Genomic DNA, 10,586 nt, shown 5'->3' with positions numbered 1-10,586 from the left:
CCCCCCCCAGCTTTCACACCTGTCTGATTTAGTTCAGTTGAATTATACTGGAGTTGGTTTTCCCCCGTGTTTCAGTCCGTTTGGCCAGGTGTGAACGCAGCAATCACATTCAAATGTGCAACTAAAGTGGACCAAACAAGCGTGGTCTCGGCACACTTTATTCTTTCTTTTCGTTATTATTTTTCGGCCAGTTCTGCCTTTAATGGATAGGACAGCTATGAAAAGGAGAGAGAGAAAGGGGGAAGACCTGCAGGAAATGATTACAGGTAGGACTTCCCTGGACCTTCTGCGTCCAGCCATGATCCTCTATACTGTGTGCGCCTGCTCTACAAAATGGGCTGTCCTGACCACCATCGGTTCACTTTAAAACGAACCCTGGAGCGGTTTGTCTGTGGGGAAAACGTGATCCAACTTCAAACATTTTTGGACTAAACCGCTGTGCATTATGGGTTGAGGACAAGTTTGCTCTTTAGCACAAGAGCCCCATGGCAACTCGCGGACAAACTGGAAGTTGTGAGTAGTTCATGAAATACGTTCAAAGACACATATGGCCATCGTGTTCATTTTGTCACGTGACTTGTGTTGCTGCACTTTGGTTCACAAACTCTCCAACTGATTCGGACCAGAGCAAACAGTCTGGTGTGAAAAAGAATTAAAACAGCTGGTAAATACTACAATGTATAATTGTTTTGCCCTCGGTCCGGACCAAATGAACCCAAAGACAGATGTGAAAGCATCCAAGGTTAACTCCACCACATACTAGGAATCCACCTACGACTAGGAATCCACCACTTCACACAGAAACTACTGTAGAGCTGCTGGGGACTGAGGGAGTGACGTTATTCTTACCACAATGAAGTGTAGTAGGGGACAGCTTGTCTGCGGATAAATTTCAACAATTGCTTAAAAATGTACCCAGAATAAACTCAAATCTGAGTTCTTTGTGGTACCGAGAGGTAAATACTGACCATCTGTACTATGTCCTCTATCTTCAGCTGAGCATCGTCTTGATCTTCTTGAGAAAGGGCACTGCTGAGCGAAACAGACGGCGTTACAACACGTGTGCATAGTGAACTATTGTAGTACTATTGTAGTACTATTGTAGTTCTCTTGTAGTACTATTGTAGTACCGGGATTGAGATTTTATTTCATGTAAAACCGAAGAACTAGAGAGCTTCTGGTCTCTGTGAAAACAAGACTTTTTTTGCATGACCAAATCCAAGGAACTCGTTTGTTTCCCCATTCAAAAAGCAAACTCAAAACTTTATTTTCTCAGAATTTTGTGTAATTAATGTGTATGTGTGTGTGTGTGTGTGTGTGTGTGTGTGTGTGTGTGTGTGTGTATGTGTGTGCGTGTGAGAATGTACATGGACACCCTTGTTATTTTTTGTTGGATGTCTAGTGTTAATTGTATTCTTTCTATTCATGTTTTGTTTGAATTTGTATGTTTTTAATGTAAAGCACTTTGGCTTTACCTGTAATGAAGGATGCTATACAAATACATTTTAAAAATTATTTTGGCATTTTAGGCCTTTATTTGTGACAGGACATATCTTGGACATGAAAGGGGAGAGACAGTTGGAACGACATCCAGTGTGTCGAGGACTGAGCATCTGCACATGGGTGCGCGCTCTACCAGGTGAGCTACCCTGGTACCAAAAATAATCATTTTGACAAAAAGGTAAAATTACAGCTGGCCCATTCTAACTAGAATAAGACTCATTTAAAGGTGAATGTGTTTTGGCATCCAGCCTTCAGGTAACACAGAGGAAAGGTACGAGGTAAAACAAGATAAGGCACCAGATAAGAAATATATATAAATAAATATTTATGAAAGATGTATGTACATTAGAACAGTTAATAAGAACTCTTTTCTGACTTTGTACCTTAGTATGTTGGACGTTGCCTTCCTCTCCTGGGGCAGCAGGTCTGGATCTCGTAGCACCTCCTCCAACAGACCGATAACCCCCGTCTTCAGCTCACTGTTCATGTCAAAGTCCTGAAAATCAACATATTTATACACATCTATCAAATTTATACACGTTTATTATATTGCATGTTTGCAGTACGACTGACTTCAGCAAGTTCAGAAAAGGTAATTCTGTCTTGTAAAGTCCAAGTTAAGATTATTCAGAGAATCTTTTCTCATTTAAAATTGATCATATGAATTTTAATGAATTATGATACATCTAAATTGTTTGCATCCAAAGCTCCACTGCTCTAAATTGATGTCTCATGTCTCCAGCTACAGAGACGACACATGAGAAGGACGCCCTCTAGAGGACACTTGCATACAGTGTTGTATTTTCATTTTTGCCCAAACACCACAAACCACAAACTAATTAGGATAGCTGTGAGAACAATTATAAATACAGTAATCTCTCATGTGAAATAACAAATGCTAACAGAACACACTGTGTTCATGTAGGAACCCATTCAAGTTAAAATGCAGGCAAAATGTGAAAAACATAACCTTAAAACATTAGTCTTCATTTCTTGTTTTGATTGACAGGGACCCCTAGAGACAGACCGTTACATCTTGCCCATTTAAATAAATACAAATCAAAAAAATAAATTACTTTAGAAGGAAAAACTACAAAGTTAATTTACTGAAATGTTTATAGAAAAACACAACTAGCTGTTTCTTGTAAGATAAAGATCTCCTTGATTTTAATAATAATAATACTACTAATAATAATAATACATGTTTAACTTTGAGACTACTCTAACATCCAAGAACTAAAATAGCATCTTATATAATCTCCAAAGGAGACGATGGTCCTTTCACTGTCCCCGGGGAGGACGCTGACCTTTCTACAGCGTCCCGGGTGGGAGAGAGACACGCAGAGCAAAGAGCACCTCCGTCAGGGACAACAGTAACAGGAGAGGACAGACGGACGGTAGGACGGAAGGACAGACGGACACGTGCAAGCAGACAGACATACACACACGCAGATGGACGGACACGCAGACAGACACACACCCGCAGATGGACAGACAAACAGACACACCCGCAGACAGACACAGACACACACACGCAGGCAGACACACACGCAGGCAGACAGACACACACCCGCAGATGGACAGACAAACAGACACACACGCAGGCAGACACACACGCAGGCAGACAGACACACACACGCAGGCAGACACACCCGCAGACAGACACAGACAGACAGACACACACGCAGGCAGACAGACACACACACGCAGGCAGACAGACACACACACAGGCAGACAGACACACACAGGCAGACAGACACACACAGGCAGACAGACACACACACGCAGGCAGACAGACAGACAGACAGACACACACACGCAGGCAGACAGACAGACAGACAGACACACACACGCAGGCAGACAGACACACACACACACACACGCAGGCAGACACACACGCAGGCAGACACACACGCATGCAGACACACACGCAGGCAGACACACACATGGAGACAGAACAGCGCAGATAGACAGACAGGCATACACACATGCAGACAGACGGACAGACAGCCAGACAAACCGACCGACCGACACGCAGACACACGCGCAGATAGACGGACAGACGGACAAACAGACGAAGGCAGAGAGAGAGACACGTGCTGAGGGAGAGGGGGGGGTGATTGTGATGAAAACAGACACAACAACAGGCTCTGTCAGGTGTCCTCTACAGGTTCGGGTCTTCTGGACACATGTAGTAAAGACTTTGTTGTGGACTCACCTGCGAGTGTTTGGAGACCCAGTGCCGCAGCACGTTGAGGACTCTGTTGGTAGCAGCTCTCCGGATGATGAATTCTTTGTCAAAGACTTTTTCCGAATTACTAAAGCCTAGAAGGAAAGATATCAGAGATTAGGACAACTATTTGAAACATAGTAGGTCATTCTTGCCCTTTAGCTCCCTGTTTTAAGCCCTGGATATCTGGAGTATGGAGGTCTGACAACAACAATCAGGGATGGAAGAAGTACTCAGATCTAAACGCAGCACAATAAGTAAGGACATTTGAGTTTAGTAGATGGTAGATTAGTAGTAGATTCTCTGTGGTAACAATGCTTTTTGGCAATTAGTCTTCTGCCTTTGGAAAGCCAGTTTAGTTCCCTTTCAAATGGTGCCACATTTGTAAGGAACATGCATTTGTGAAATTAACTCCGCGGGGTGCCTACATTTTTGCAGACGCCATTTTTTGTTTACGGTTCTTTTGAAAGTGTAAATGATGAAAATAAAATAACTTTTTGTGACATATAATACGAATGTCTAATCTGTCTTTTGATGCCTTTTAGAGATTTTTCCATCTTTTCTTGGCTTCTTTATCCACATTTATACAAATTTTTACCTGGGGTGCCCAAGCTTTCAAACCCCACTGTACATCCAAGAGAACATGGTATTGCAACTGAACTTTCCCTAACCTATTTTGTTTCAAAATGTAATCAAATCGGGACATGCTAAAATCAGAATTAAATCAGGAAATCATTGGCGACACCCAGCCCAACTGAGCTGTGTGTCTTTTGTCCTTCATGGCTTGCCGTGCTCACCCTGGGAGCTGCTGTGCCCGGCGGCAGCAGTGGCGATCGCAAACGCTGACGCCGGCGACATCGGGCAGCGGGAGTTCTCCCCCGGTGTGACTGAGAGGAACCACAGACATTACAAGAACTGCATGACATCCTACAAGTGTGTATCTGTGTGTGTGCGACGTGGTCGTACCTCCCGACGGTCTGTAGCGGAGGTGCCTCGGCGTCGAAGGCGAGCGACAGGGAGACAAGTCGCCCGGCTCGCTGCTGGCCGCTGACTCAGGGAGGAACTTGTCCAGAGAAACTGACTCCAGGACAGCTGTTAGAGGGACAGAAAAGTCCACCGTCACACGATTCAACAAGGCAACAACAACAACAGAACATGCACACGTCTGTGTAGGGCTGCAACTAACGAACAGATGCTCGGTCTATAAAATGTCAGAAAATGGTGAAAACTGGGCCCAAATGTCTTGTTTTGTCCACAACTTTAAGGTCAGAGAAGTGAAGAAATTAAATAGTCACATTTAACAAGCTGCAATCGGAGAAGTTTTAAATGACTGAAACAGATTTATTGCTTATTAAAATCGTGATTTGTTTATTAGTTGACAACTAATCAATTAATCTTTGCAGCTCTCGTCTTTTACTTCTGTGAGGTTTGATCGTACAAATCAGATTAAACTAGAGGTAGAGGAAGTATTCAGATGTGTTAGTGAACACACTGTAAAGTCTGTTAAAGAGAATATAAAAACAGGCGCCTAGATAGCTCCGTTGGTAGAGCGGGCGCCCATATACTGTATAGAGTTTACGCCCCCCCCCTTTCATTTCTTTAGCTGTCCTGTCAAAGACCAAGAAAATGCCCCAAAACTAATCTTTAAAAAGCAAAAAAAAAGCAAATATAATCTTAAAAAAAAAAAAAGAACATAAAAACATCAATAAGAGATAATATGGGTATAAAATTCATGAATAAAAGTGCGGTGTAAAAAAATGAATTACTTTAAAAAAAGGCAACTTTAAGAGAACAGAGTTACGGCAGACCTCCAATTATCTGGGAGTTTGTTCCAAATGTGTGGAGAATAAAAACTGAAAAAACTTCTTCGTTCTGACTCTTGGGACGGAAAGCACAAACTTAAAGTAATCCGTTTGTTTTTGCTGCCAAACAGCCCCGTTTGTGAGATTAGTTCACATTCATGTCTCCCGATGCAATTTCATCATGACACTTGTGCCACGATACAATACTATTGCGATTTTAAACATATTGCAATTTATTTATTTTTCCAACTTCTAATTTTTCCCAATTTCAAATGATGTCCCCAAAAGGAAACTTTGTCAACATCTGTTGACAAACTTGAATTTTGTTGCTGAAAAATGGGATCATCAAGCAGAGAAACTGACCAACACATGAGATCACTACTAGATACTTGGCACCTGTGTATCGATGCAGTATTGCCACTGAAAATATCGCGATACTATGCTGTATTGATTTTTTATTTTTATTTATTTTTTTACCACCCCTAGTGAAAGCCCCTAAACTTGTGAAAAGGCTGCCTTGAGTGCTCCATTTGTGTGTGGGAGTTAAATATAATACACATATTACATAAGTGATAAAAAAATACTGCGTCTGGATAAAAATAAATCAGCAATATTGCCTCTGAATGCTGTTGTTTATGTGTATATTTGGCCTGCTGGGCCATAAGCTGCTGTATTCTAGGTGTTGTTGGAGAGCTGCTCGCCTTTTCACCCATTCAACATGTCAATTCCCATCAGATTGTACGTCATTTAAAAAGTACTGCCCAGGTTTGGGAACGTAAATCATTTTCTAGCCACTTCTTTCCTTGTTCACCTTATTATCACCTGCCACATGAGAGCTCCGTTAGACTTTCTCTCCATTTTTTCCTCTCCTCTCCAGTTTGTTGTTTGGTCCGTGACTTTCTGACCTGGTGCTCGGCCGCTGTTTGAACGAGCGGTCGGGCGGAGAGCCAGATGGTTATCTAAGAGCACGATTATTCCTCTGTTGGGTAACGCTGACCTATTTATGTCCCGTTTTCCCTGAGTCTGTTTGGGTTGGCGGGCCACAATCACTGTGTCACATTCAAGCATAATATTAGTAATGTCACTGTGCAGCAGATGTTACTAAACGCTTGGTCCCATTTACCCTTTTTTTAAAAACCACAATTTCGTGACACTCCAGCAGTCGACACTGAGGCGCATGCCCACACCTGGGCTGATGTTCACACACGCCCCCCCCTGTGTGTGAATCCTAAGCTTTTGTGTTCGAGCTACATACCCCTGCGGATGCTGCGCCTCAGCTTCCCACAGAAGGCGTCGATGCGCGGCAGCTCTCCGCTGACGTCCTCCCCTTCAGCTGGGCTCAGCTCTGGCGAGCCGGGGCCGCGGCTGAGGTCCAGGGGGGCCTTGGTGGAGGTGGGGGGCGGAGAGGACACCCCAGAGGCCTGGGGGAGGCTGGGAGAGCGCGTGGCGGTGGGCGGAGGCCAGGAGAAGCCAGAGGGGGGCCTGGTGGAGTAAGGGGGAGGAGAGGAGATGGAGGGGCTGTGGCTGGAGGTGGGGGAGCTGGCTGCAGAGGAGGTCGGGGTGGTGGAAAGGTCCAACGCTCCGGCTTTCCCACCGATGGGGGAACTGAGGGAGAGCTTGCGGGAGTGGACGGGGGAGACGCTGCGAGAGGGGATCGTGAGAGGAGGGGGAGAGGAGAACTTGCGGCACAGCCTCGGGGATTTGTTGTTCAAGGGGTCCGTCGCCCACGAGCTCTGGTTGGTGGCGAAGAAGAGCTCCAGAGACCTGAGAGACAGAAGAAGAGTGGATCTGTAGATCTGTCTAAAACCCGAATGGTACGAGTCCACTGGCAGCGCCATGTCAACGCCCATTCATCGTTTATGTGCACCGTAAAACCTAAATCTTTAGTAATCTAACATACTTAATATAAGACAATCATCTAACATGAAACATTTCAGTGAGATATAGGGACTTGTTTTTAGATGATGCACCTTAAACATCTCGTTAAGTAAAAGAGTCTTGAACACATCTTGTTTTAAGTCGTATCTTAGACAAAACAAGCTTTTCTTTCCACATTTTATTAGGTTTTTAAGCTGCTGTTTATTGTGTAAAAGGTGGTTAAAATTTGAAGATCAAATCTTATTTCAAAAAATCTTACAAAGTGTATTTTTACTTGTTACATTGGCAGATGTTTGACTTATTACAAGCAATAAACACCTTGTATTCATTGTATTTTTTAAAAACTTATTTCTGAATTTGCATTTTTTCCAGTGTATAAGCAGCCAGGAAATGCATTCTGGTAGAGCCACAACTTTTGTGAAGCGGGTGTCAACATGCCCACTCGTGATATGCATAAAGTTGAATCCCGGCAACTTTATGCATATCAGAGGCGTCCAGCTCGACTCGCCACCTCTCAGAAAACTCACAAAAATCCTTTAAACAGGGTTTTCCCGATCTAAGATGAAGACGGATTCAGCAACGGCAGCTCATTTCTCGCATAAAATGTTTTCAGAAACACATTTCATTTAGGGAACTACAGTAATCTTCTTATTGTTGTTGTTTTTTTGTTTTTTTAGGGAGACAATTTTAATATCTGTCCAGGGACAACAGATGAAAAATAGCCTTTTGGCCAATTCTGGTGCATTTACAGCAATGTTAATTAATGTACACTGTCCCTGTCAAATAAATGTATAAAATAAAATACAAACGCCATGTTTGTCTGTTTTGAAATCTGGGAGCAGGCAGTCCCAGGTGTAAAGCGTTCGTCCAATCGGGTGCAACCATCGCAGCTTTAGGAGGGTGGAGCATGTTTTCTTTGCTTGTCTGTGGTCGGTGAAGAGAAACTGCCCACCAAGCGTCCAACGCTGGGAAGCGGGGCGATGCCCGCCGTTAAAAACTCCTTTGTGGACACGTACTCTAACTCTACTGAAGGTATTTACTTGGACTGGTCCAGTGCGAGCTGTGTGATCTTCAGACTGTAGTCGGGACAGAGGGACATGATGGACAGACGATCACACGAATGTTGCTCGATCCTGATACAGTGACAGGGAGAAGAGGAGGAGGAGGAGGAGGTGGATGGCAGGGTGATAGATGAAGAAAGGAGGTGAATAATGAGGAGGATGAGAAGAACAATAGAGTACGTGGAGATGGAAAGATGGAGAGAATGAATTGCAGCATGAAGTCTGTTACATGAGAGGAGAGGGACAGACGGTGAGGGTGGATTAATGTGTGCAAACAAATCAACACAGTCCCGCCGTTGTTTACAGACATTAGACCTCAATAAGTATGTTTACATGCACACTCATATCCCAAATGACAATATTCTGAATTTGATTCAGGTCATGTAAACAGCATATCCTAATTTAGCATTTTCTTATCAAGACTTGTGGGATATTCTGGTATTCTTTGGGTTTTCGAAGCATTATTTGGACAGGTGTATAGCATTTTTGGACTATGTGTCTCAATCAGGGTTTCTACCGTTTGTGACAGTTTTACGGCCCCTTGCTGGTTTTACGGCTTACGGTCAGCTCCGTGCGTTGCTATGGTTACTGTACACAAACCAACCAGACAGCCGACAGTTCGCAGGGCTGCAGTAGAGATGCATGGCCAAAATAAAAGAAGGAGAAACACAGCTACTTTTAAAGATTATGAAAGACTTGGACATCAACAGGTTTTTGGATATGCACAAAGATCGCAACGCCGACCTTTTCAAGAAGGTGGTTGAAGGAATGAAAGAGGGACTCTGTGTTTGCATGCTCCAACAAGTCTACCAGCTGTAGAAAACGTACTCTAAAACAACTCCGTGCAAAATAGCATGTTAATGGGAATATTAGTTGAATTTTAACTTTCATTAGCCGTGTAAACAGCTTAGTCAGAATATTGTCTTTTTCAAAATAAGAGCAAAAATCAGAATATTATGTAGTCTATGTACCTACAGTGGAGCTAAGACTTTGACACACGGATGTGTACCTGACAGGTATGGAGGTAAACGGCTTCTTGTAGATGTCCGCCAGCTTGTCGATGACCACGGCCGCGGTGGTGAAGATCCTGTACGTGTGAAGGAAGGTGTTGAGGAAATCTATGGAGAGGAACCGCAGGTCGGTGAGTCGCTCCAGGAGGCGCTCCACGCTGGCGTATCGGATCTGGGGGACCTTGCAGGAGTTGAGCGTCTTGCTGAAGCAAATGTCGATGTCGTCTTTATGCAGTCGGGCGTCAGACCTGAGCGGACAAAAACGAGACATTTGGGGAAGTCATCTTGGGCTTTGGCAATCAACGATCCACATTTTTCACCATTTTCTGTTATTTTATAGACCAAACTACTAATTGATTAAGCGTTAGTAGCAGCCTCAAATGGGTTTTCTGTGTTCATCCCTCTCTTATTACTTAACTTTACAAAAAACACCTCACAAATTCATAGTTTCACTTTTAAAAATCATTAACATTTCAAAAAATACATTTTCATAAAACCTTTACAGTTTTAAAAAAAACTATATTTTATGATTCTTTTACGACACGAAAGTACAATTTCTATTTTTTCATTAAAAAACGTTTGTAGGATCATTTCATGCAATGTTTATTCACAAAACACTTGTACTGTATGTTGACGATTTCATCACATGACAGACAAAAACACAGAATATTTAATTTAATGTTTCAGTTTGAAATCTTCCGTCTCTAAACCCTTTGTATAAAAATCCTCTTTTCTTACTTGATCATGTGCGGCACCGACACTTTGGAGTTCTCCTCAAACACGCTGGTCATCAGGCCGTTGCATCGGATATTATCGATGCACTGAAACAGATTTGGTGACACTTTCAGTCCTCTTCAATCAGACATTAGAGAGATCATGAACAGCTTTACCTTACCTACACACCGCCACCGACTTGAGCTGCAAAAAAGCTCTGGCTGCCCGTCTAGTGATCCAGACTAGCCTAGTGATCCAGACTAGCCTAGTGACCCAGACTAGCCTAGTGACCCAGACTAGCCTAGTGATCCAGACTAGCCTAGTGACCCAGACTAGCCTAGTGATCCAGACTAGCCTAGTGACCCAGACTAGCCTAGTGACCCAGACT

The 10,586-nt window shown here is 43.4% G+C and overlaps 1 protein-coding gene across 7 annotated transcripts in view; it reads right to left on the bottom strand.

Moving 5' to 3' along the window:
• rasgrf2a (Ras protein-specific guanine nucleotide-releasing factor 2a) overlaps positions 1-10,586 on the bottom strand; it is a 36,694-nt gene that overhangs the window by 6,313 nt on the left and 19,795 nt on the right. Inside the window, exons 13-22 of one of the 7 annotated variants that reach the window (XM_034896064.1) lie at positions 10,223-10,305; positions 9,484-9,732; positions 8,454-8,546; positions 6,791-7,299; positions 4,700-4,825; positions 4,531-4,620; positions 3,722-3,828; positions 1,887-1,999; positions 969-1,032; positions 850-879 (exon numbers count right to left, since the gene is read on the bottom strand). In XM_034896064.1, the coding sequence (XP_034751955.1) occupies positions 850-879; positions 969-1,032; positions 1,887-1,999; positions 3,722-3,828; positions 4,531-4,620; positions 4,700-4,825; positions 6,791-7,299; positions 8,454-8,546; positions 9,484-9,732; positions 10,223-10,305 (1,464 nt within the window). The remainder of the gene's footprint in view (positions 1-849; positions 880-968; positions 1,033-1,886; positions 2,000-3,721; positions 3,829-4,530; positions 4,621-4,699; positions 4,826-6,790; positions 7,300-8,453; positions 8,547-9,483; positions 9,733-10,222; positions 10,306-10,586) is intronic. The other 6 variants (XM_034896065.1, XM_034896066.1, XM_034896067.1 and 3 more) reach the window with 6 other exon arrangements.

This window comes from Etheostoma cragini, chromosome 16 (genome assembly GCF_013103735.1).
Source record: "Etheostoma cragini isolate CJK2018 chromosome 16, CSU_Ecrag_1.0, whole genome shotgun sequence".
NCBI classification, from domain to species: domain Eukaryota; kingdom Metazoa; phylum Chordata; class Actinopteri; order Perciformes; family Percidae; genus Etheostoma; species Etheostoma cragini.
This window is presented reverse-complemented; position numbering and strand designations above follow the sequence as displayed.